The sequence below is a fragment of the Atractosteus spatula genome, chromosome 26 (assembly GCF_055471065.1).
Source record: "Atractosteus spatula isolate fAtrSpa1 chromosome 26, fAtrSpa1.hap1, whole genome shotgun sequence".
Classification (NCBI taxonomy): domain Eukaryota; kingdom Metazoa; phylum Chordata; class Actinopteri; order Semionotiformes; family Lepisosteidae; genus Atractosteus; species Atractosteus spatula.
In genome coordinates, this window is record NC_142731.1 from 7,830,878 (window position 1) to 7,858,140 (window position 27,263).

A 27,263-nucleotide genomic window follows, 5' to 3' on the forward strand; every position below is an offset into this window, starting at 1 on the left:
GTTCTTATTCACTGAAGTGGCATCACCTCGCTGTGGGACTGTGTTCCGTCTTCCCTGGAGGTTGTTAGGATGGCTCTTCCACCCTGATTTCTTTTCTTTACCTTTTAAGTGTTGCCGTGGCAACCAGGAATTAGGCATCCCTGATGAGATCACTTTATTGGCCATATACAATTTCTTGCATGAGGAATTTGTCTTTTCGCAGACCCCAGCTTGCTCTCCATGAGACACACAGACAGGGAGAGAAGCTGGGGGTCAGAGCGCAGGGTCAGCCATTTATACGGCGCCCCTGGAGCAGCTGGGGTTAAGGGCCTCGCTCAGGGGCCCAACAGAGTAGGATTCCTCTGCTGGCGGGATTTGAACTGGCAACCTTCCAGCCACAGGCGCAGATCCTGAGCTACAGAGCCACCGCTCCGCCCATGATGCCTCTATCTTTCTCCTGCCTCCCTCTCCCATTCCCTCTGCTATCCTTATCTTGTCTGGCAGTCTTTCTGTTCCCATAAAATCAAACTCAGTGCGAGTTACATTGAGGAGTTAGCAGAAGTCATATGTTCATTGCGGAAAACCACAATTGACTCAGACCACAATTGACAAGGTGTTGGATTCTGTAATCTTGTTTTGTTCAGACTGGTTTCAGGATTGTAGGTTCAGGAAGTAGAAGAATGTCGGTCAGAATGAAATACATGACCCGAGACTACAGGGATACATGCAGGGTACATTGCCTATGTACCGTAACAATGATGAGTTAACAAGTGGAATTTTCCATGCCTGTAATTTCAGTCCGGCTTTGAAATCTCTCAGTGGGTGTCACAGTGACCAGTGGGCTCCTAATTGTGACAGAAGGAAGGTATTTTAATTATAGTGTATTAAATGTTGGTTTACTGCAGTTACACTCCAATTAAACTGGGACTGCGTAGCTGCTGTTGAAGCTGGCTGTTTTAGATCTCATTAACGGGTGGCACTTGAGGGTGCTTTAGTATTAGCCTTTTGCACACACAAAAGCAATTCTAATCATGTTTATTCTCCATGAATAGTTCAGGGGATAGACATTTTCACTGATTATTTCTTGAGCAGCAGGTGAAACGGTGGAGCAGTGGTGAGCATTGCTGGGTTCAATTCCTGGGGTGCTATCTGTGGTCGCCTGGGTTTCCTCAACCAGCACAAAATAAAACTACTGGTTGGTTTGTCGGTGAGTTGACGAAAACCGGCCCTGGTGTGTGTATCCATGTTTGTGTGCCCTGCGACGGACTGGCATCCCATCCAGGGTGTATCCTGCCCCTTGCCCCCGTTGCTTGCTGGGATAGGCTCTGACTCCCCGGCAGCCCTGAACTGGAAGAAACAGTTAGGAAATGGATGGGTGGATTTCCTCCTGTATTTCTTACTATAAGGACCACAGCTGAATCGGATGTCTGTTCATTCACAGAGTTGTTCCTGGTAGAGTCCTCAAACGTCCTGCAGTAGTCCAAGGGTTGCAGCTGTAAGTCAATTTAGTCAGTATTGGCATTCCCAAGTGTTTTAAGAAAGAAAGAAGCTGTTTGTCATGAGCTTTGTTCTTTATTCCCCAGATGATCCTGTGTATTTTCTTTCTGTGCCTTATGGGAAACATGCTGAACGTCTTTTTAGGTGTGTTATTTGCACTTGTGTTTTCATTTTATACTCACCTTATGGATGTAAGGTGTTTCCCAGTGTCTCATAGCATAAGTGCTCCTCTGACCCCACCCACTCATCGGTTACTTCCCTGCTGATGGGCTGTGAGCTCCACCATGCCTGACTTACCCCACTGACATCACTGCTAGCCCGCAGGTACCTGAGAAGTCTCTGGAGCATGTTATGCTTTTCTGAAGGCCTCTGTGTTTAATAGCCCAATATAGCACCAGGATCCTTGAATTCTAGCTGTGCAGCTGCTGAATATGTCTACAAAATTCATTCAGTGCTCTATAAAATGGGAGAATATCTGCAGTGCATCTGTCTGGAAGCGAGACCTTGGATAAACTTTTTACTGAACTACGGTTTGCAGAGACTATTGCTGAACCCACAGAAGCTGCACACAAGAAAGCTTTCAGATGGGGGCTGCGTCATTATGATTGTCTGTGAAAACCTTGAATCACTGGAGGGTTAAGATAGGTGACCATGCTAACACAGTAGAAATCCTTCCACAATGACTGAGATTGTGGCCTTGAACACAAGAACAGAAGAAAGGCGACCAACATGCATGTGCATCTAACTTATTTGGTTACTGGCAGCTCACTGATCAGATTATCTCATCTAGCTATTTCTTAAAATATCAGGAGAAGCAACATGGCAAGGATGCCTGTCCCAGACACCTACCACCCTTTGTGTAAAGCTGTGCTTCCTATACTCAGTCCAAACACACTACTGTTGAATTTTGCCGATTATACTATAGTAGCCCATTGGATTAAGTGTGGTCGGTACCTTTTTGGGATTTAAGAATACTTCTGTCAAGTCTCCTAACATCTCCAGTTCAAGATTTAATAAATCAAGTTCTTTAAACCTGTCCATGTCTATTACATATTTTATAAAATATATTTATAGGAATTCTAGGGATTGTTCTCTAAACTACCCAAAGGGCCAAGCACTTGAAGACTTCCGCCCAACTTTCTTTGCTGTCTAATTTGCGCGGTGGGGGTGAGGCTGCTGAGGGCACAGCCGTCCGCGCCGAGCTGCTGATCCGTTCAGGCAGAAACATCCCCCGCTGGCACCCCGAGGTGAGCCGAGGCTGGGGCGGCCGGGATGAATGAGCTCCGGGAGCAGGAAGCCGGCAGTCTTCATTCCCGGCTCCTCCACCGCAGGGGTGCTCCGGGCATTGGGGGGGGGGGGGGGTGACGTCAACGCGCGAGGCACTTGGGAGGGGGGTTCCGGGGAGACGGCAGGTCGAGAAATACACGAAAGCCAGGGTGAAGGCATTTGCAGCTGGAGGAGAATTCAAAAAAAAAAAGACAAATTGTGTTAGCAGAGCTCCAGGCCCTGTCTCCCCCTCTTGTCACGTCCATCGTGCTCCCTGTCGTTCCCATCCCGTTTGACACATTCCTGTCTCCCGTGCTCCTGCTTTTCTCCTTGATGCTCGGTGATGGAGCTCTAGTATTCTGCGGGGTTTCCACGGTAGCACGTTACGAGATGATACTGTATATTGACTTCAAAAAAATAAAATTCTCATTCAGCTCCCTTTCACTGCACTCTGCTGTGGTTTTAGCTGCCGGGACCCTACACGGTGCAACCGTAGAATTGATGCATCGCGTTACTCTCTTTGTACAGTATGTAACCCTGCTGTCTCTCCCCACGCAGCTGCCTGGCGCTGTGAGTGCGGTGTGGAAGGTTTTGCACAGGACACAAGATTGAGATCATGCCCGTGGCATCGCCCAGCTCTGATTCTGGTAAGTGCAGGAGCTCGTTTCTGAGATGGTGTGCTGCAGAGGGGTGAGACATGAGCGGCTTTGATGTCAACTCGATTCCTCACTGATCCCAACCGAGGGCTGGGACCATTGCTGTCTTGAAGGTCCGATTAATCAACCCACCATTCAATTTATCGCGTAAAAAAGTGCACAACTGAAATTAAAATCTCACCACCTCCCTAAGAAAACAATATCATTTAACATTCCTATATAAGTACGTGTTTGAAAAATGTCCAAATATGAAAAAGAACAACAACTTGTAAAATACAAGTTATTACAATAATATTTCTACTAATATGCGTGAGAAAATCTGCGATCTCCCTTCGCTATGACAGTCCCTGGGTCGATGGAGTCCTACTTGATGGTGTGGACTGTGCATTGTATTTTCAGTCGTGTTTGGAGGGATGGTGCCTAACTGAGATACTCCTGTAAATTCGAGGTTTCCACTACAGCTCAATACGTTTTCGTAAAAGGTGCGTTCAGCCTCAGGGTTTGTGCCCAGTTTCCAAACTGCCAACCTATGGCATTGCTTTTTACGTTGAAGTTTCGGTTGGAAAATTTCTCTTCTAGGCGACGGGTAAAATCACGGCGAGGAAACACAGCGCGCATGTGCGAGGGGGCGTGTCTTAGTCCGCGCATGTGCGAGGGGGCGTGTCTTAGTCCGCGCATTCTTTGCAGGAAGCGCTGCAATGGCGGTTAATTTACGGTAGGTGGTGAATCTCGATGACGATTTTTCCTTCTAGCTCTCTGATGTGTTATTATGATTAGTTTAAATGTTCATACGCTTTTTATGTGACTCAGATAATCGATGGATCAATATATTGCCTGCTTTCTCGAGGTAACAACGGCGTGCTTGATTCTGTTTGTACTGACCAAGTTCTTCGCCATTAAAGATCGTGTGCTTTTATTAACTAACTGGAATGGACGAGCTCGTGGAAAAACACAGAAAAAGTGGATCGAGTTTCCCTTAGAGTTCAAGGTATCTAATCCTTTCCCTACTAAAGTCATAACAACAGACTTGAACACCGGGCAATACTGTGTTTGTCACTGTAATTTCCTCCTATTCATCGTTTTTGTCCGCATGTGCATGAGTAGATTCGAGTGCAGGTAGGAACATGTGGGTGACTTAAAATAACTTGGTACGCTTATGTTTATTTTTAGCAATAGACATGTCTTGAAAGTGCCAAAATAAATCTGTTACAAAATGGCTCAAAAATAAAGTTCTCAAAACAACAGCCAGAACCGTATAAAGGACCGTGATGATCAGCATTTGGTGTGGATAACGGGTTGAGAAAATGGCAGGAATGAGGCAGACAGAAGTGGCTGGCTGGGCCAGATTCTGGTGTTCATAGGCCCTCAGCACTTTCACTTCGAAATGTGCAAAAAGAGGGGTAAACGCCATTTGAGTGACGTCGATTGACGAGATGCACTTGAAACCCTTCTCATGCTTAACCACGTGATTGATGGAGCGGGCCGAGCGACCCTCACTTCGACACTTTCAGTCTCTAGAATAGCCGCTAGAGGGCGCATGACTATTGATTTGGAGCACCTCGCAAGCATGGTGTTTCAGCTCGTTTTTCGTCAGTCACAGTATTTCCCTCCTTCGTAGGCCCTAGTAGGGCTGCCGCGACTAATCGACACAAACCCAATAATCTGGACGTATTGGGGGTGGAGCGGCGGCTCTGTGGCCAAGGATCTGCGCCTGTGGCTGGAAGGTTGCTGGTTCAAATCCCGCGGCCGGCAGAGGAATCCTACTCCGTTGGGCCCCTGAGCAATGCCCTTAACCCCAGCTGCTCCAGGGGTGCTGTCCAATGGCTGACCCTGTGCTCTGACCCCAAGTTTCTCTCCCTGTCTGTGCCTCTCATGGAGAGCAAGCTGGGGTCTGTGAAAAAGACGAATTCCTAATGCAAGAAATTGTATATGGCCAATAAAGTGATCTGTCTCTTCTTAATCGACTAATCGCCCCCTCCTGCCCCATGTTGCACGCCTTTAATAGGATGCTCTGTACAGGTTTTGAGTAGGTTAATCATGGCGGCAGCTGCACCTCATTCTGCCGAGGAAGGTCCCTCCAAATATCGATAGAGAGGCTACATGGGATGACAGCAAAAACAAACAGGGGTAATTAAAAAAAAGATTGCTCTTTGTGCAGAGATTGCCTTCAGAACAGAGCGGTGCCAAAATTGACTGTTACAGAAGTATTTAACTTTTCATATATATATAATTATTTCAAACATCAAGGCTCCAAAGGTATAGTATGTTTGTTCCACTTCAGTCTCCTCTTCAAGAGATATGAGCTGCTGTCCCCCTGCTTCCCTGTGCTTCCAATTGGTATTATTTTATGCTTTACAAACAGAATGTAGCCTCTTTATGCCTGTTTAACAAGATATGTAGCCAAGCCATCCCCCTTGGATCCAGAAACATAATCTAGCAGCTGTATTCACGACGTCTATGAATAAGCGTGTATGTAACTCGCAGTTTAAGATAGAAAACATTCATATGCCTACTTGCATTCTTTGGACGAAATTAGTTGTTAGATTAAGCGATAAAAATAGTCGATAGATTTATCGTTTATAAAATAATCGTTAGGACCTCGACGCTGTGCCTACAGTGCCTAATGGGAAATCCAGCACTGGTGGTTGGGGATTTGTCAGCAGCTGAATTGCATATTATGGTCTCCAGCAGACTGTAGGAGCAGCAGTGGTCAACTTGTAACTAGAAGGCTGTACGCTTCTCCCGGACTGATGGAGTAACATACTCAGCTGTATAAATGGGTGCATTTGTAAAGCAGTCCATCCATTTTGTAGCGACTTCATCCAATAGCGGGTTGTGGGGGAGCTGGAGCCTTGCTCGGCAAACGACAGGCGCAAGGCAGGATACACTCTGCACTGGACACAGGTTACACTTACACCAGGGCCAGTTTTCCCCCAAACTGATTAACCTGCCAGTGTGTCTTTGGACTGTGGGTGGAAACTGCAGCACCTGGAGAACAGAGAAACTCCACACAGACAGCACCCCAGGCCCAGAATTGAGCCCAGGGCCCCAGTGCTGCAAGACAGCAATGCTAACCGCTGCACTGCCTTGCTGCACTCACAGCATCCACCTGATGAATTGTAAGTCACTAAAAAATAAATGCATCAGCCAAATAAAGATACTTAATAGAAGGCCTATCTGATTACCCTTAGGTTACCAGGCCTGGGGGCCAATTAATCAACGCCTGTATCAGGACGCAGTGCGTCTCCAACCCACTCCGAAGCAACAGGCAAACTTGCAATTGCAGATACAGACGCAGCAGCCCAGAGCTTAATAAATCAACAGAACGGTTTTGGAATGACAAAGCACGGCGCCGAGTCGAAATCACTGGGGGACTTTTGACATTATTTAAGAAAGAATTGCTATCCACTCCCCATCTATTTGAAAGTTTTCTGCTCTGAAATGGCCTGGGAAGAATGCCAGGCATAGGAAATTGAAAGAGTCGACACAGAGGGAGAAATAATGGGCTACAAATGTGAGGGCTTGCTGTGTGTTTACAGATAATTTGTGCTTGGTTATTCTAAGACGATCTGTAATATTTGGCTGTAGATGTTTTTTATTTTAGTATGCTGTCTTGTTAAGATGTGCCAGGCTCCGCGGTGTTTGTTTTAGCTGGGCAAGACCTTGCTGGTCAAGATGGATCTAAATAAAGCTGTTGGGAACTATAGAGTGAACAAAGGCTCTTAGCTGCAGCTGATATATGCCTGTTCGTTAAATTATTTTGTTGATTTGTCTGCCCAATGCGAAACTGCCGATTGCTTCTTTGTGTCTGGGCTCACAGTGACGACCCCTGTACCTGCACAGGGAGGATGAGGAAATGTGCTACAAGGCTCACCACGATGTACAGGAGGGTCAATGCTGATTGGAGGAGAGGTGTGTCCCGCGATGATGTCATCGCATGCCTCGAGATGCCCAGGAAGTTGCAGGGTGTTGCCGTTTTGTTGGCAGTTAAGCCGACTTCTTTGCATCACTGAGCCATTTGGCTGCCACTGTTTGGGCAGTCCCAGTTTTTGGCCGGCCAGTGTCATCTCTCTGGCTCAATCTCTTGACATCTGGATAACAGAACTCAGCTAAGTCTGGGTTGAATGCCTTTTGCTGGCTGAGCCTCTTAGAATCCCCGATACCCCCTTTTAAATTGTGTGACCTTAGCCCTGAGGAAGAGCATGATAAAGATTGGCATTGTGTCAGCTTGTTGCTGTGAGACAGGAACTGATGAGAGCAAGGTGACAGTGTTCATAATTTTTAATTTGTGCAAGAATGGGATGAGATGAAGACCTTTTCCTCCCAATATCCTTGCTTGAAGACGAGCGAGACTGATGCTGAAGAAATAAATAGTTTTGTCTCGCTCCATTTCTTCAGAAATGAACAATATGTGATTGTTTTGGAAAAAAAAGCCCAAAATGCCAGAGGCTGATTGGATTACTCATGAGATGGCTTATTACTGTTCAGTTGACCTTTATCATGTGTTTCATCCTGGTACATATTTCTGTAGTCTCCTCATCACTTAGTGGGAGCTGAAATGAAAGTACGTCTTTGCATAATTGCATAAGCAGCATTACAAATGAGAGGGTGGCATTCAGCCAGGCTTGATCACATGGTTACATGGTGCTTATTGATCAGAAAACTCCTCAGGAGAGGCCCCCTCAGGGGTTGTGGGGAATTGGTATTCATGGCATTGGGTAGTGTCATTGAAGAATATCCTATGCAGCAGGATATTCTTCAGTTACTGAAGCTGCAGTCAGCCTGCAAATACTGAATGTACTTTGTGCGTATATCCAAACAGCATTTTCACACTTCTGAAAATCAATTCTGTACAGAAGGTTGTGCAACACAGAAGATTGGAAATGTGTGTGATGTCCTGGAAACACCTGCACCTTCTGAGAGTCATGGAAACTAGAAAGAACTGTTAGTTCCCAGGTGTTTCATATAGCTACTTTTGCAGTGCAAACATTAAGTACGTGCATATGCTAATACAGTACCTAGATGTGCAGCTAGAAAAGCAAGAAATCCAATTGGTATTAACCAGACTGCAGCCAGCCGTTAGGAAATTCCTGTAGTGGGCTATACATGTTGTGGTACAAATTGCAAAGTTAACCGGAGGTCCTGACAGCAGTCCTGACTGGTGGTTAAAGATATTGGGGTGCTTTTCGAAAGAGCAAGGGCACAACCGACTGTGTTCCATTTTCACACCTGGAAAAAGGCAGTAAATCCTCAGATCCTCTCCTTTCCCCGTGATTTGCTTGTGTGGAGCATAGCTTGTGCAGAGGGAGTTGTGCTTCAGCTGTGTTTATCCTCTCATCTGTAAAACCCTGAAATCCAGCGGGTGAAAACGGCTGTCTATGTGCACAGTGCTGATACTATTCTTCATACGACGGATCAACCCACATTCACACTGGACAGGTCAGACAGCTGAAAATGCTATGTTTTATACAATCCTTTACTGTGAACTATATATATATTCTAGGTGACAAATAATGATAGCTCTGTGCTTTTAAAAACATCTTCCTTCCAGCAACTGGTATTCCACTGCCAGAGGAAAAATGCTTCTTGTTGTAGTCCCTGTCTGATCTCATTTAGTGTAATCCCTCTGCTGAGTTTCTGATTTTAGTGAGGAACTAGAAGCTGCTAAAATCATAAATACAGGAATATATTTTTATAATCGTTCTGGATAATCAGAGCCTTAAAGAATAATTAGGATAAAGGGAACATACAGCAATTTAGTTTAATGAAAATATAATGACCCAAAAGCTACAAATGAAACCATCTCAAAGAATGCAATGTTAGGCACCAGCAATATTCTCTTCAGGGTAGGATATGCAATATTGGAATGTGTGACACGTTCAGCTGAAAAACCCCCGATAGTGATCTGTTCCCTCACTTGCCTGTCGGGCACCTCCCTGTCCAGAAACACTGTTACATCTGTTTACGTGCATATTTTACAGCACTATCACGAGCGATGTAGAGATTCACTATACGAGCGAAGGATAACAGGGCTGTCAGGTCCCTGTTCTGTGCTCTGAATGCCAGATGGATGAGGGGAGCAAACAGGAGGTCAGAGATGTTCAGGTGGGGTTGAATTTAGCCAAACAAAGAGTTTAGGCCTCTTTATAACTCAGACAGGACCATTCCTCCTAGACTGGGTCTCCCAAACCAGGGTCTGTCCCTCCAGTGCCTTCTGAGTTTCAGTCCAGCATGCTCAGAGCTGAGCTCAGTAATCAGAGAGCAAACCCAACCAAGTATTAGTTGGATTAAATCATCAAGTGTGTAATACAGAGGTCATTTGGAACAAAAATCAGAAGATGGTCATGTATACTTCTCTGAATTAAAGGGCTCCTCATTCAAACCTAAATAGATCCGGAGGACCTGAATTTCTGTAGAGGTGCAAAAGTAGTCATTACTATGTCAGTGCAAGGTTTCGTTCCCCTTTTTCTTTGCCCTGTGGGTGCTGTGCAGAGCAGCGCTTAATAAGATCTCGGCTGAGACACTTGTTACGTAGAAAAAGGATTTTATTGATTAAAGGCAGAAGCGTGTTTGTCAGGGTGCAAGAAGCAGCAGAGCCTTTTCCAACGCAAAAGAAGCACGTAGCCCCCAGTTACATTTTAGGAGATGAAAACAACAAAGCATCCCGCCTCTTAATTGTTTTTCTGCCAGATCTGATCGGATATTGCGGTGTTTAGTGCCAAGGAACTGGGTGTACAGTATAGCTGCCACTTGTTATCAGTGTGGAGAAACAGGGGGGTGGGGCTGGAAACGGTGTGACGAGGTGATTGGACAGTGTGGGCAAATGAGGTCACTGTGGGTGGGGAGTAGAGGGAGGGGCCTTGTTTACTACACTTACTATTATTAACCATGCCTGCCAAGACGCAGCCAGTGCTTAGTTAACTCCTCCTCAGCCTCCCCACCCCTCCCTTTCCCTAAGACATTGTGGAAGATGTCAGTGTGAGTGCTCAGCCCCTTCCCTGCAGAAAGCTGGTAGAGAGAGGGTGCCCAGGCTCGTAAGGAAAACTCAGCCGAGCAGACAGGCTTGAGCTAAAGCCGAGCTCCAGCAAGAGATCGCTTGTTCTCCCTGTGTTTCCGCCCCCCCCGTCCCCGTCGAGCCGTGACATGGCCAGCAGCCTCTTGAGGAGATTATCCCTGGGGGAGATGGGCTCTTTAAACTCCTCGGAGGGCTCGGAGCTGAAGCTGAGCAGAGAAGGTAAAGTGTGGTGGGGAGGAGGAGGAGGAAGAGAGCTCTGGTGGAGGCAGCTTTTTTCCACTGGGTTGGAGGATTGAAAAAAGCACCGTGTTCCTGGAGTGCCAGTGTCTCGGGGCTGACTGGGGCTCAGAGCGAGGGATCAGAGCAGAAATTGCAGGATTAGCTCGAGCTCAGTTAGGGAAGTAGTTTCTTTCAAGTGTCAGGTCAGCGGGTTGAAAGTGTAGCGGCCCAGGTGAGCTCGCACAGAAGTAGTGAATTGAGGCAAGGAGATTCTCGGTTTAGACAGAATACCCCGGCCTCTGTCAGCTTGTTTTGTGCCTGAAATGGATTTCTGATGCATTAAGGCTCGTCAATTTCAAGATCTTATTTTTGTATTGATTTGTATTTCCCATGTGTGATTTGATGTGCCCCTGGCACTGTGGCATACCTGTTTTGTCAGGAGTGCTTGTGAGCTCTGATGTTTGTTTCGTATTGTGTGCTATGTTTAGCCTGGCGTCACACCACAGGGTCTCAGCTGCCGTGCAAGATCGGGAGGAGGTTTTCCCGGTAGTGGTTGTATGAGTGTGATCTGGCTCTGAACAGGCTTGATATTGTGAATGAAATCGCTTTGGTCCAGAGACTTGGTAAAAACGCACTTGCTAAGCTGCTGGCAAGTACATCAGGTTGTGATCTCTGTCTGTTGTGTGGAGGAGACATGGTGAAGTGTCTCAGGGAAGCCGAGACCGTTTGTATTTCTTTAAAATACGGCAGTGATGATTGTAAAATTCTGGGTGCATCTGGCACCTCCTGAAGCCAGATCTTCACTGGTTCTCAACCTTTTCTCTTGTTTTTCTGTTTTTTTGGAATGTTGTATTTGTAATATACGATTATAGAGCTAGGCAATTTTATGTTTCTTCCTGGCTAAACATCAGACTCTCAGGGCGTGATGAGCTCTTGTATAGTTGTAGCAAATGTGTCTCTCACAGTAGGTTCGGTATCCTTCCCAGGACTGTTTTGCAGGCCCATTCTGCCCTGAGCCCTGAGCCCTGAGCCCTGGTGCAGAGCTCAGAGGCTGTGTGTTTTCTCCTGAGCTCTGTACCACCTCTGACGTGGTTTAAACAGCGGTGTCTTCTGAACTTTTCACACTCTCACTGGAGCCTTCCTTGCTTCTGGCACTTTTCCATAATCCGTGGGAGGTTATAATCATTGACTGTATTGCACCTGTAGTATGTGCACTTCAGTACTGTTTAACCCTGGCAGCTTAATAGTGCAGACATCTTTCCTGAAAGCTCAGCGGTCTTTGGTTTGCAAGTGAAGTCAGAATTCCAAGCACTGAAAGATTGCTGGAAACATAAGAAGCCCCCTGTGGTGCCTGCTTGGAGATAGGCGACATTCCACTCTCCAAGTAACTAAGGGGCATCCTGGAGCCTGTACCCCTATAATTACAAGATAGATCTCTCCACAAGACTGTAATTCAGACCAGTCTGTGGATCATGCAGAAGAGAACACTGCTAATGCGTTAGGTTATGATGTATAAATAAATGGTTCCTAGATATTCTATTAATTTACTTAATATTAAGTTCTATAGAGGGCTTATAAAGCTGCTGTAGATACAGAGTGGTGTTCATCCTAATTGTAAAACAAATACCTAACCTTGATCTTACCTAAAGACTACTAAAATATCTGTGGATGTTTTAATAATCTACACAACTTCAATTCCTAGTAAACTGCAGTTAAATAGAAGGCCTAGTAAACCACAATTATAGAACTAATAACCGGTCTTATTATTTATAACTCTTCTAGACAGCCTCTGAGGTGTTTTATGAGTAACATTTTTTTACTAAAATGAAAGTTTTTAGTAATCCACTGTTAAAGACCCTATGAAGAGTCCTGCATATTTCATAAGGAAATAATTAGGATCATTGATTGAGTGCACGGGTTGGAACAATAAGCAGAAGAGGCGAGACCCTCCAGAAATTGAGGTTGAAAGAAAGGCTGACCAGTATACCTGGTGCTGCCTTTGAGCAGTACTGCTGTTAATAAGCAGCTACAGTACCTGCCATAATTGTAAATGTCCAATTCCAGCCCGTTGTGGTTTTGCAAGACACAGATACCCTAAAGGTGTCTTAAAAACATTAGAAAAGCATTGTAGAGTAGAGGACTTTATTGCCATATGTACATGTATATTGGGATTCTTACTGTTCTCTCAGGACATACGCAGTACAGCAGACAACACCACACAGTGTAGCCACTACATTACAAAACGGTTCATAATAAATAGTAACAACCACAATAATAAATGCGTTGTAAGAACAATCAATGTAGGGAAAAGTACAGTTCTGAGGAGTTGCACAGTTAGCTGTTAAGCATGTGTACTGACAGTAGGGTTTTGACATCTAGCAGCAAAGACAGACATAAAAAACACCAGTTCCACTTCTGCAAACTGCAGAGATGTGTGGCTGTGCAAGCAGGGGATGTCCAGTCTTTCAGAAGGCTGTGGACCGCAGAGACACACGCTGTGCGAAACGAAAGCAGATGGCAGAGCCTTGGGTATCCACAGGCCCACTGCAGATGCTCACTGCCGCTGGACTGTGAGCCTTGGCCAAAGAGGTTTGCTGTTTACTCTCCTGCGGAACGTCTTGCAAAACCTCACGCCTCGTCAATAGTTTGCTTCCCAGATGAGGGACTGCCCTTCTATACTGCTCAGACTGAGTCACGAGCAGCCCACGGACCTGTCAGAGAGAGCCCCTGCAGCCAAACCTTGAGGTGCGTAGAGGGATTTGCTAGCAGAACATGTGGAAGATGATCTCTTTAAGAGGCGGGCGGGGTTTGATGCTAGGTGCTGGTTTACAGAAGGAGCGAGCTGGCAGCCAGGTTCCCTACACAAAGATCCTGGTTTGAGTCTGCCTGTTCCTTCTTCTACGGCCTGAAATCAGTTCAAAAGCAATCGTCACAGACATCCGGTGCAGGTGTATACTAATGAGCCTTTGATGTTGATAACTCATGCAAAACTAAAGGTAAAAAAAAAGAAGCACATGCACTGTACAAAAAGAGAACAAGCAAAATACGCAAATGCTCCTATCTTTGCATGAGGGTTTTTAAGCAGAGATTTTGTGTAAATGTTCTGTATTGCTGCGTTTATCCTTAAATTATGAGGATTTGAATTTCACCTTCATTGGCCTTGGTTCACCTAGTCTGTAAAGGAAAGTGAACGTATTTGTCTTTGACGCTGTTAACGGGATGGGAGAGCTTGTCAGACATTTCACAGGCATCAGCGACGCTTAGCATGACTTGTGTTTGAAAATCGTGACCTTAGGCGTGAAGATTAGATTTTCCCAGCATGCGTTGCTCACTATTCCTGCTCTCTCGTTTCGAATTACCGTCACCATAGCAATACCACAGTAGAACACAGATCAGCTAAGCCTAAACTATACATTATCTTCTAAAACACAGGGATATCCTACAGCACTTAGTTAGATTTTATGCTTTTACTTCTCTATTCAAATTTGAAACACCAGTTGTGGGCACTTTGCTGGAAGGGCAGGGGGAAAGGCACACATTCAGAAAGAAGACAAGCTGGTTTACGGATGGTTTCAATGATCCTGAGGTTTTAATCACAGCATACAGGCTCTGGGTCTTCCTGGTAATCTGGGGGTGGAGTGGTGGCTCTGTGGCTAAGGATCTGTGCCTGTGACCGGAAGGTTGCCGGTTCAAATCCCAGCCGACAGAGGAATCCTACTCCGTTGGGCCCCTGAGCAAGGCCCTTAACCCCCACTGCTCCATGGGCGCTGTACAATGGCTGACCCTGCGCTCTGACCCCAAGCTTCTCTCCCTGTCTGTGTGTCTCATGGAGAGCAAGCAGGGGTATGCAAAAAGACGAATTCCTAATACAAGAAATTGTATAGGGCTAATAAAGTGATGTTATGTTATGGTCTTCTGTTAGCTCAGTCATGGCAATACGAAGAACTGAACTGACAAGGCATGTCCCAACAAATTGCAAGCAAAGTCTCGCTACTTGTTATGATAAAATGGATTCTCCCAAGTGGATACATGAAAATCTCATGTATTTTTCTTCTAAGTGTGCTTCCCATGCTGGCTAGTGCACAATGGGGCTTTGAGCAATTCTAAGCAAGGTGAAAAACCTCCTTCACCAATATAAAAACATCTGTTACTGTCTCCTTTATAGTGCTGCAGGTACATCTCTACAGGAGATGGCTAGTTCATGGCAAGTTGACCTACACGTAGGTTTTAAAGTCATGACGGCAGTAGCTTTTGTAGCTCCTACAAGTGATCATTTGGAAAAAAAACTTAATATTTTAGGAAAAACCCCTCGGCAATGACATAATTAACAGTCACATTAATATGAGATGGTGCTACATTAAAGGTGCTATATAAAATGAACCCTTTAAAGTATTCATTTCTGATAACATTACTCTTCAGCTGCTGTGCATTCACACAGTCTATTGAGTAAGCTCTTTGCTGAGAGAAACAGTCATTAAGCGTGTCCTATCACAGAACCCCAACAGGCTGTTATTGCCTGAACACTCCTCCTCGCATTGCAAGCTGCTAGCTCAAGCAGCTACCTGCACCTGGGATGTCATCTGATGCAGGTCCTGTCAGATTTTTCCAGCAGATTCTTAGCATTGGCTCTGATAATGCAAATAATGATTTAAGCCCTGTGAAGTTAGGAAAAGCCACATCTGCCTAGAATAACAAATAAGATCAGCTTCACTGGCAGTGCTGCTCCCACTGGAATCTAAAAGCTTGAGAGTGAAAGAAATGAAGTCATTTTAATTGTACACAAAAACAGAGCTGTCTCACGAGCAAATAACATATTTTCTAAGGTATGCTTGAGAGCAGATGTTCTGTATCTCTTTAGTGAAGGATGCTTGATTTTTGTGGTCATGCATCTAAAGGGGAACTTCGGTCTCAGTTACTCAGACTGGTTATTACTGTAAATGTCGGTAACAAAATATTATTTACATATCCTGAATTAAGCACAAAAATTGTGAAAGCACTGGACAGTTACCATGTTGTCGCTACCCCCTGGTCTCTCCATAGGCAAGAGATCGCATGAATTGCGACGTAATGTGGCCCTTCCTGCTCACTAGTCACTGTAATAACTGATGTAATGCAATGTAGAGGTTGTGCAGCAGACCATTCACAGCAGAAATGTTCCAACGTGATCTGCATGCAGAGTTAACAAGTAAGCTGTCTTTGTCTCGAAGTCAAGAGCAATATCTCTATTAGATTAAAAGAGATGTATTCACAAGCCTGCTTGTTTACAGTTTAATAGGGCTGCTTCATCTCACCGGAGGTTTTGCTGCCTGGTTTTGAATCGCAGAATATGGAGTTGCAGGTCTTGCATGTTACTGTGTATATTTTACTTTCATTGTGGTTTGAAATGCAGTCATCAATGCCAGTTTTTTCTATCCCCGAAATATAAAAATAGTGTTGCAGGTCCCCTTTAAAAGCCACACTTTAAGATGCATTTTACATGAAAGCACAGCATTGAGCTCTTTCTGAGTGGTCAAGGTCTCATTATCAATGATGGTCTTATGCACAGTGTGCTAAAACCAAATAGTCAATAATATTAAACCTCAAGTACTCCTGACTGGAAACTGGGAACAGTTTCATCTGTGTATTTGTAGATGCCTGGACTATTCCAGTTCACTTCATTGCTCTGTGGGACTTTGTTAGAGCAAGCAGATCAGTCCTGTAGGCATCAGTAAAACAATCAGAGGAGCTGGCCTGGAGCCCTGACCGGGGTTGATTACCTGTGGAGCAAGCTCTGAAAGGCAGGGCTTGAGGAAATGGAGCAGTGTCAGCTCAAAGCCTAACTGAATGATCCGATCTTTCCATAGCTGTCTTTCGGTATATATATAAAGGCAATTTCATTTACCAGCAGTATAACTTTGTAGGGAAGCTTTGGGTGTTCTGTAGACAAAAGCCAATAGATGTGGATCCTTATCATTCTAAATAAGAATCGCAGTCACTCACAGCATTGTCTTTCAAAATAGTAAGGACAGCAACTTCAGAAAATTCTCTTAGAAACTGGTCGTCAACAGCCAATTAGTATTTTGTGGTGCTGCTTATATTCCTGGTTTAATGATTAAATGTGTCGGTCATATTGGCTGGAATTGGAGGATGAGATCCATGCATGATTTTCTCCATTCTCCAGTTTTTCTCGCCGTGAGTCTCATAGACAGACAGCATTGATTAGGAGAGCTTTCTGGTTCTATGTCCCTGTATAACCAGTGTAATCCACTGCAATATGACACTGTCTTTTATCTATAGTTAGGCTGGGACAAGTACATGATAAATAGGGAAGTTTAAAATTAGTTTTAAATCATCAGTCATTCATTTGATTCTAATCAGAAAATTGGAACATCAGAAGGGCTACAGATTACAGGAGCCAGAACGATTTATACTGGGACAATCCCGCCCCTCACTCAGTAAAAGATGCTTTGTCTTAGGCTGCCTGTGTAAAAGCTAGCAATCCCAATCACTAGACCACTGTGCTTGTGTACAATAATGGCATTCAGATGGCAACTGCATTGCATTTGTAAGGGGATACAGAAATGGTTATTGCATGACCCCCTGTGTAGGTCATGCTTATTGGGTATACCTCATGCTCAAGCATGATTGTGTTCCTTGAACCCAAAGGGAACTGATCAGGCCAGTATGGGATCTGCACACTTGAGCAGGTGTTGTCTCTGGAGATACCAGGTCATGTGCTGCCCAGTCCAGTCATGGTGATCTCTTTTAGACACTCTTTATTTCCTCTTTCTGACATCCTTTGGTTTCAAAGCCCTGGGCTCTTTCCAGGATGATCTTCCTTCTTCTGGGTTCAGTTTAAGTGCCAGTCTCCCGGGGGTTCATATTGATCAATTTCTTCAAGTTTTCCTTCTGCCATGTCTTCGAAATAAATGACTTGTCTGGCTTCCCCTGGTGTGGTTGCCTTGCATGAGCTGAGAGATGTGAACTGTGAAGTGTTTAAAGTAATTGATTCATTCATTATCCCTCACAGTCAAGGATGACAGTCCTCTACGAAGCTGAAGGTGATTGATAAGGCCGGTGTCAGATCTGCAGACTGTCTGGCAGCTTGCGGAGGTGTCGTCTCAGAAGTCGTGGTCATGTACTGTGCAATCCACTCATGGCAGCTGGCTTTAGAGCTCTGCTTTCTCCTGGGTTCTCACTCTGACATCATTAAGTCTCAAAGTGCGTGTTTCCTTTCCAGATATTCTTGCTCCATCTGATGCGATCAAGACCCAGGGGCTGATATTTATGTTTCCTTTGACCGCCTCTTTGAAATGCTTCTTTTGGTATGGTTGCTTTGTTTAAGCTGGAAGAAGAGAACCTCCTTTGGGAGCCTGGATTTTGACATCTGGATGACCCAACCGACAGAAGTGCTGGATAACGATCGTATCTTCAATGTTTGTTGAAGCTATGCCCTCTTGGGACAGAATGTTGGTCTGCCTATTCTTAAAATGTTAACATGTTCTGCAAATAATGCTGGTGCCACAGCTCTAGTCCTTTTTACAGTCTCTTGTGTGTTGTCTGTGTTTTCTGCCTCAGTTACTGTAGTGCAGGAGTAATGATTACTGCATTTACCCAGTAGTTCTGTACTGAAGATTGAGTTAGACCATTAGTTTGGTGGCAGTTGTGTTTCAGTAGCCAGCCACAGGGGGGCACTGCTTCTGCAAGAGTCTGGGGCATCCTGACTGACAGTCCCACCCAAACTCTGTGATGCTCATCCACTTGCATGACACTGCTTTGGCTATCCTGGTCCCAGCGGGCTTAGGACATGGCCTGGACTAATTAACTAATTATCTGAGATCTGAGCTGTAGGGCTTAACTTGTACCGGGAACAAACTGAGATGCTCAAGAGTCCCATCCATCCGCAGTCTTTAAGAATTTTGCAGTGAAGAAGACTGAGTGTTTAACCAAAGGATGTATTAGTACAATTGACCCAGCTGTCAAGACTCCTTTTTAACTGAGCTGTACATTGGGACAGGTGACATTTTGTTTTTTCTTGAAAAGAAAAATCAAGTGGTTGCTTGTTTGGGCTGTGTGCCGTCAATCTTCCGTCGGCTTTGAATACCCCGTGAAAGAAGCTATACATTTCCTCAGTGCTCCAGCGATAGGAACGGCAGAAATAGGTTCTCCATGCTGTCAGCCCCCCCTGCGGCCCAGTTTCGGTGTTCCTTCTCTCAGCTGCTATTGTGTGTTGACAATGAAATGAAGCGTTTGGCCTAAGTGTGCATTGTTTTTGATTATTTTCACAGGATGGTGTAGAAATACAATAGTCAGGCAGTATTTTCTTTCCTTACGGTACCGGTAGGAATTCATTTGATTAATACAGGTGGAAGCCACACACAGCTTTGCCTTATTCAGGATTTCTGGCTATGGTAGAATTGCCCAGTTTTCCTATAACCCTGTTCACCTGTACAGATATCAGCCTTCTGTTTGTGCATCCACATGAGGCACTCCATAATGCAAAGAGCCACAATACTGTGATACTGTGCTTGTGCATTGTGTGCTTGGTGTTGTGATGTGCGTAGATCTGTTTCAAGGCAGCTCCCAATAATTAAGGAGGAGGGAAAAAAAATCCAGGATCCCTTGTTTCTGGAATGTTTCTTAATTAAGTGCTTATTGATCCTAAGATGTGATGTTCTGAGTTGAACTCCATCTTCCATCTTTTTGTATCTCAGTGGGGAATAAAGCTTATGCTGCCAAAGTTACTGACATTCTTTTCTTAGAGCTTTATTCCAAAGAAATCTGGTCTGCATCTTCCTCCACTCCACATTAATAAATATATAGTATAATATAGGATAGGATTAAAACTGTTAAGTACTATGTTAATAAAGATGATGATTTTTAAAATGGCTTATTTTGGTCAGTGATGCCCCCTCTGTGAGCTGTTCCTGCTGTCTAACATTGATCCATATGACCAGGACAACCCCAGCAGTGCCCCCCAAAAGGCAGGATGTCAGTGCAGTTAGTTTAAATGGAGAGCAATTCTGAAGTACACCAATGTCTGTAATCCTAGTGGAAAGCAGTTTAGAATTGTGTCACAACATCCTCCACACTGATCAAACACTAGGGCGAGCTCTTCAATGCGTTGGGCTGTTCTTCTGTGAATACCATTTCTCATATTTTTGATGCTTAAGTTGCACCCTGGCCACATCCTTAAAAAGCTGTTAGCATTTGAAGAAATTAGATCTTACGACCCACCTTTACTCATTCCAGGTAGGTTTTTGAAAATTGAGCATTATCTTTACAAACTCTTGCCAGGGGCAATGAAGTCTTTCTGTTCACAAAGCCGCTAACAGCTTGATTCAACTTACATTAACAATTCTGCTTTCACTAATGCACGTAGAAAGCCGCCTTTTTCTGTAATGAAGTGATTTTAACAATCTGAAAGAGTGTCAGTCATTTTCGTAGCACTGCCAAATGGAAAAAGAAGAGTCCTAATTTATTTTCTAATTCAGGTGTGTATAGAACTCTGCATGTACATCAGCAACTGTTTTTTTTCAGCTGCGGTAATGGCAGTGTTGTATAGTTTTTGTGAATCAAATTCTCTCTTGATTCTGTGTTGTGTTTTTACTCGGCTGGGCAGTTTTCATCAAACACTAAGTGTTATAACAAATACAAAGCGCGACAGCATCTTGTACACTTGTACTTGCAGAACATTTTGATTGCTCCCTTATTCCACCTACGTATTAGTGTGCTCATGCACAGTTGTGAGAAAACGTTTGTGAACCCTTAGATATTATCAGGATTTCTGCAGGAATGGCTCCTAAAATGTGATCTGATCTGTTCTTCATCTAAGTCATAATAATAAATAAAGACAGTCTTAATTACCAAACAACACACACAACATTTTACATTGCCATGTCTTTATTGAACAAATGGTGAACAAAACTCACCAAAAGGACCCGCCTTTTCACAAGTCTTTAATGTGTAACTAAGCATTTGTCTTGGTTTCGCTAGATCAATGTGCTGTACTTATTTTTTCACTCTTTTGTGTCGTACATGCGCTAGTTTACAGGGAAATGTGCGCCTAAAGCTGTAGATTCACGGTGCATGTTGCCATCTGCATGCCCACACAGCTTGCCCGCCAGTAGGTGGGAAAGTGAAAAGGATTAGAAAGAGCATTAAAATCTGTAAGTAATAGTCGAAGTTTAACTGTATCTCATTGGCACTAACGTGATTTCCTCTTCTGCATGGATCATTGCCTGTTAAGTGGCTTTTATGAAATCTGATTGCACGTCACAAGAGATGTGAGCTGAGTTTTATCCAGGATGTTTTTCCACGGGTTTTAGTGACGAATCAATAAATTAAGATACAAGTGACGGTGCTTCAGTTTTGATTGCCCTTTAATTTGTAAAGCACCTTTAGACCAGATAGCCATCCTATCGTGAGTAATTGGTGTTAAGGATGGGGTCCATAGCATGACATGTTGTCATTTTCCAAATAGATTTTAGGTCATGGCAAGTAGTTGGCATGTGTGATTTATAACTGCACTTAATGTTACTGTGTATCTCTATTCAGTTGCAAATCAGATCTCCCTGAAGGAGTTACTAGCCAGCCAGCCTTCAACAGCATCTTATAGGACCCATTCAGGGGAGCTGCTGGATAAAACTTCAAAGGAAGACTAATGGATCTGACAGGACTTTCCTTTGTACTTCACAGACATCTGAGCAGAGGCAGTTAATTTTCTGCAGTGAAAGGTTGTCCCCCCCCCCCTTCTTAAATTTAAGTCAGCCTAAAAAGATATGCTGCCTGCTTCTGCCCAGCGGTTAGGAGAAATATTAATTAACATCCTCGGTTAGGGCAAATGCTAGCCCAGCACAGCAGGAGGTACTGTACTGTGTTACTCTCCCAGGATACCCTGCCAGAGCACAGAAACCTTTTTATTAGCACACGGAAGCAGAAAAACATCCTTAGGGGGCTCTTTTAATTGGGGTCGTGTAGAGAATTAGGGTTGACTCCAGCACAACCAAGGTTTGCAGATTTGAAAAAGTCTTTACAGTGGAACGCAGGGTCTTCGCTTAAAACGGTGTGTGATTATTTCTAAAAAAGAGGTCCCCTGTACCCTGCAGGGGCTGTACAGCCAGGAAATAGCCGAAAATAGTCGTGTTTTTGTCATCCAGTGGCCCCTCAACAGTGGCTGCAGGTTTCGTGTTTGGTGCTCAGTGTGGCTCACTGTGTCAAAGCCTGTATGAAGGACCTGCTTGTGGAGCTGAGGAGTGCAGCAGGCCGTCTCAGCTCTCAGCCTTGCAGTCAGTCTGGTCTGGCCTGTTGGGCCTGGTGCTGGAGTTCTGTCCCCTCGTCGGATAGGCTGGTTCTGGTTTCTCCTGTCGGGCCTGGTACTCTGTTCTGTTCCCTCGTCAGACAGGGTGCTGGTTCTGGTCTCTCCTCTTGGGCCCGGTACTGGAGTTCTGTTCCTTCGTCAGACAGGGTGCTGGTTCTGGTCTCTCCTGGCGGGCCCGGTACTGGAGTTCTGTTCCCTCGTCAGACAGGGTGCTGGTTCTGGTCTCTCCTCTTGGGCCCGGTACTGGAGTTCTGTTCCCTTGTCAGGCAGGGTGCTGGTTCTGGTCTCTCCTGTCGAGCCCAGTGCTGGAGTTCTGTCCCCTCGTCAGACAGGGTGCTGGCTTCCTCCTGATGTTCCAGGTGGGGGGAAGAAGCAGAAGTTGCTTTGCTTGAAGGCTTTGATGTGTGGCTCCAGTCCACCTGCCTTCCCCTGGTCTTGCCAACACTAATCCCCTGATATTCAGTAATTAAGTCCCAGGAATTTTATATCCTTTACCTCCTTTTGTCCTTTTAATTTTTTGTTCTGGCTGGGTGAGTTGAAAACTTCATTTTAATTGTTCTGCCTTTTAGTAATGAAGTGCAGTCATGCTGTAAACATAGTCATGAGTGTTAGCAACACTCTTCTGACTTTGCCCCTGTTCATCGTATGACATCTGCATGTGGCCAGGTTTGCTGTAGTAAAAGTGAATTTTTGCCATCCAGCCTCTGTGTGATAGAGAAACACCACTGCTAAGTGCTGCACACATCTTCAATTTGACAAAACTCTTGCGAGAAGACAGTCCAACCTTAATTGCAGTTTGAGTTTAATAAAGTTTGTTTTTCCTACATCTCTCACTGTCTACATGAACACTCCTTTTTTAAGAGGGCAGTCTAGCTTGGAACAGAAGAGCTATTTCTGTTTTTTTCCAATGTTCCTGTTTAGTTTTTTGACAAAAAGAACAGCTGTCGGGTAGTGGAGATGACACTGGAGACTGAACACGCTGGATGAGATGCAAGAGAGATGGAGATAGCGAGGTGGAGAAGTTTTATTTAGTAGCAGTAATTACTGAGGGGATATGCACTTTCTGAAGATGCTGTAATTCTGTTCTGGCAGTTTCAGGGCGCGGTGGAGATGAAGAAAGCACTCCGAGCCTGTTCGTTTGTCATTAAAACGGGCTTTCTCTCCCTTTCTTTCAAGTAAAAAAACAACACTCCGTTTCGATTTAATCTGTCAGCGGGCAAACAGGATTTCACAGAAGAGAAAAGTCACTTTATGTTGAGAGCTCAATGGCCCAAATTCTACAGCAAGTAAACCTAAGACTTGTGATTCCATGACTTCAGTCTTAGGTTCTCTGCACCGGCTTCCAGTGGAGCTGAGAAATCTGAGGTCCTTCTCTTGACTTAAGGCAGGGGTTAACATCTGCTTACATCCGAGAACTTCTTTAGTCAGTCTCTTCCCATGCTCGGCATTCCACCTCTTCGCTCCAGACGAGTCCCGGGATCTATAGCTAAGTGACTTTCCTTTAGCCACTGAGTCTCCTCCTCTTGACCAGATTTTAAACCTGAATTGAATCTGTACTTTACCCTTGTCTTTTATGGCCTAGCAGTTCCTGTCTGTGCGTTAACACACTGCCCTGCCAGTTGATCCCCTTCTGCACATTCCAGCTTTTTATTTAATCATTCACATACCAGGAATAACCGTTGTCACATTGCCACTTCAGAACAATGGCAGGGCCGATGCAGTGCGGCCTCTAGTGGTTGTCTTAGGAATTGCAGTTTTACTGGGACACTATCGGTACTGAACCTCTTGCTCTATCTCTCAAGACACTCCTTGGTCCCCCAGCAGTGTGCCTGCTGGCACACAGCAACCATCAACCAGCTTGCTTGATGTTTCGCCTACTTTCTTTGCACTTAGCAATTTCTTTGCAATTGTGCTGCGAGTTGAGGAAGTGGAGAATGTGCAGGGTGGGAGGTCTGGGTTGATGCCAGTGCTGTAACTCGGAGGTCTTGCTGCGTGTTGAGATTTGCCGCAGCGCTGTTTAAGTACAGGGTGGGTCAGTGCGAGAAGGTTCACGCCTCTGTGATGCCAGTCATCCTGTGGGCAAAGCGCTGAGCCCGGGTGTGCTCACCGGCCAGCAGTCTTTGCGGAGCTGTAAGAAGGCTGGACGCGATGGGGGGGGTGCAGGGAGAAAGGTGAAAAAAGCTGCCCCCCAGATAATGGGACTTTTGGGCTACACAAAACAGGAGCTGAATTAGGGCCTTGGTAATTGGGGCTATCCAAACAGAGTCCTCCCCCCCCCCCCCCCCCACGTGAGGACTCGAGCCTTCAATTTGATTTGGTTGCGTCAGTGAAGGTGCCGCAGGGCTGCTTGTGGGGCCTCAGCTCATTAGAGCTCTTTAGGTAGATGCTGAGTCTTTCCTCCTCTTGCAGAATAGACGCTGGCCTGTGAGTGTTCCAGCGAAAATAAGACACATCCACCCTCATGCCTTCGACTTCTCTGAAGGATCCAGCTTAAGGTCTGTTAATGAGGTCTCGTCTCATTCAGAAGCCTTTCAAGTGAATGCCCCCTTTTCATATTTTTAACAAACAGTTGGCTATCAGCTTCACATAATGACCCTTCAGAGCTTTGACACCCCTCTCTCCACCGATTGCCGAAGGGTTGGGTAAGGATTCAGAAAGTGCAGAAAGAACTCCAAGCCCAAGAGATGCCAGACTCTCTTTTCTGCAGTGGCTCTTTCGCAGTGTGAGAATATGAAGATCCGGACGTTTCAGATGTGCCCGGTCGCGGTTGGCTGTTTGATTCTTGCTCTTGTTTCGAAACGGGCGCCATGTAGCCCCAGCTGCGCTTCGGAAAAGCCCCCTGAAAACCCTGACAAGCGCTTAGGAGCCAGGTGTCCTTCAAATCGTTTTAACCCCAGTTCCCAATCTGTAGCACTTTTTGTCTGTATCCCAAAATAGCCACCCAGTTTTCCAAAGCTGTGCTGAACAGAAAAGGAAAAGCTCACTTTTTTATAGATTTGTCGATCGGGACCCCCTGGAAGGATTAGGCTCCGGATTTACAAATTGTGTGTAAATATATAAAGGCACTTAATAGTGAGAGATGGGTAAGTGGCAGTGCCCACATTTCAGCTGCCGGGTCTGAGATTCTCCTCCTAGCAGAGTGTGGAACGCTCATGAATAACATAAAATCCATGCTGAAAATACAGTGTTTTTCACCCATGGCTTTCCCTTAATCAGCACTGTTATTTCCATCTGTGTAAAAAGAGTTGCTGTGCTTGGTTAGGAGTTGCTGAACTGATTGGCAAGCTACTGCAGTCGCTTTCTCGTTTGCAGGCATTTTCTCTTGCAGAGGTGCCTTTTAACTCCCTGCTCACAGATGTGCTCAGAATGCTTTTTAATATACAGCCACCTTCCCTCCCTGTTATCTGTGCCTTTTCCACTGGCAGCTGCTCTTTGTATTAAACTTGGCACGGTGCTGCCCTCATTGTCACCCTTTGCAGCTTCCCGTTCTGAGTAAACGTCTCCTGATGCTTTCTCAAAGGGCATGGCCTCAGCCTGGAGGTCTCAGCAGCTGTGCTGTGGGGAATCTGCTTAGAAGAACTGGTTCTTCCCAGACTGGCAGAGGGTGTGCTCGGGAGGCAAGCTCTAGAAGAAAGAAGAGGAAACAAAGGAACGCAGCTGAAAAGATTTTCCTCCTAAGCAGCCGTGTGCTGAAACTTGAACTTCCTGCATGGCGTGTCCTGAGTCCTGCACTGCCCTCTGAAACTGGCACTTGCAGTCAAAATTAAGACAACATCAGCCAGCAGCCATATCCCCCTGCTACTCACAGCTGGCAGCCCCACTGGAGCTCAGCAGGTGGGAGCCTGGTCTGTACCTCGATGGGAGACCTCCTGGGAAAAACTAAGGTTGCTGCTGGAAGTATTAGAGTGGCCAGTAGGGGGCGCTCACCCTGCGGTTTGTGTGGGTCCTAATGTCCCAGTATAGTGATGGGGACACTATTCCGTAAAAAAGGCACTATCCTTCGGATGAGTTGTAAAACCGAGGTCCTGACTCTTTGTGGTCATTAAAAATCCCTTTCTCGAAAAGAGTAGGGGTGTTACCCCGGCATCCTGTCCAGATTGGCCATTACCAGTCATGGCCTCCTAATAACCCCCATCTCTGAACTGGCTTCATCATCACTGAGAGCTGGTGTGTGGTAAGCCGACTGGTGCACTATGGCTGCCGTTGCATCATCCAGGTGGGGCTGCACACTGGTGATGGTGGAGAAGAGTCCCCATTACCTGTAAAGCGCTTTGAGTGGAGTGTCCAGAAAAATGCTATATAAGTGTAAGGAATTAGTGTGATTGTAACTGTAGGGTTTGTGTGATGATTTATTACAGAACAGCTGCACTTGCTGTACAAGTCCGCGTTCTCTCCCGCTCACTTCCTGATCTCCCAGATCTGTTCCCAGTCTCAGCACCAGTGCCTTCAATGCAAATAGACAGGTGGATAAATATCTTACAAGAAAATCTCTTCGGTTTGTGGTGTGTGTTCTGTCGCTATGAGTTATCTGCAGACTTTGACTTTATAAAGATGAAAGGAGGAATTAGATGGCTCTTTACATGGCTCTGCTACCTTCAGCATTGTGAACTCACAAGCGAATTGTCATTCATTCTCAAACTTCAGACTGGTTCCCTGCTCTTAACACTCACTGCGACACGGTATTCCCTCTGTACACCCGTGTGTATTCCTACATGCATACAGCTGTTTTACTGATCGCAGTTCTCTGTGTCATGCTGATGAATACTAATAAAGGTAAAGCAGCTGTTTGTGGTGTCTACATTCGACTTTGTATACAGAATTAGAAGTCTTTTTAGAGCTCTTACTCCCTTTAAATTCTGGGAACAGGATTAGTAGCTCCTTAGCATTGTGAAACTGCACAGGTTAATTAATACTCGTTTCCTAATTAGACAACTGAGGAAGTTTTTGTATTGTGAACAAGGTTAAATTGCTTAGAAAATCCTTTGTTTTTGGCTCAGAGTTTAATTAACTAGAAAGAGATGCGACCATCACCTTTTCTCACCAGCTGAGGAAGGACTAAAATGGCTTTTTTAAATTCATTTAACCCTTCTCCAAAGCATCAAAACTTCCGCAGTTCAGTCTAGTCTGGATAAATAGATAAAAGACAAAAATAACCTTTCTTTTTTCCCTTTTCAGCTATGCATCAAGGACTGGACACCCTCAGCGACTCTCCCAGCTCCACCACAGCCAACGACCTGGACCTTATATTCCTTAAGGGGATAATGGAGAGCCCAATAGTAAGACATTCATTTTTGTACAGCTACTGCAGTCTGTTTCCATCTAACCCCAGTCT

General features: G+C 45.1%; 1 protein-coding gene across 3 annotated transcripts in view; it reads left to right on the forward strand.

The window, feature by feature from the left end:
* Nucleotides 1–3,271: 3,271 nt before the first annotated feature.
* The window catches only part of mpp2b (MAGUK p55 scaffold protein 2b), a 51,255-nt gene continuing 27,263 nt past the window's right edge, over nucleotides 3,272–27,263 (forward strand). Inside the window, exons 1-2 of one of the 3 annotated variants that reach the window (XM_088906459.1) lie at nucleotides 3,272–3,389; nucleotides 27,107–27,207. In XM_088906459.1, the coding sequence (XP_088762585.1) occupies nucleotides 3,359–3,389; nucleotides 27,107–27,207 (132 nt within the window). In that variant the 5' untranslated portion in view covers nucleotides 3,272–3,358. Of the gene's footprint in view, nucleotides 3,390–10,233; nucleotides 10,633–13,298; nucleotides 13,378–27,106; nucleotides 27,208–27,263 lie in introns of those variants that run through there. The other 2 variants (XM_088906458.1, XM_088906460.1) reach the window with 2 other exon arrangements.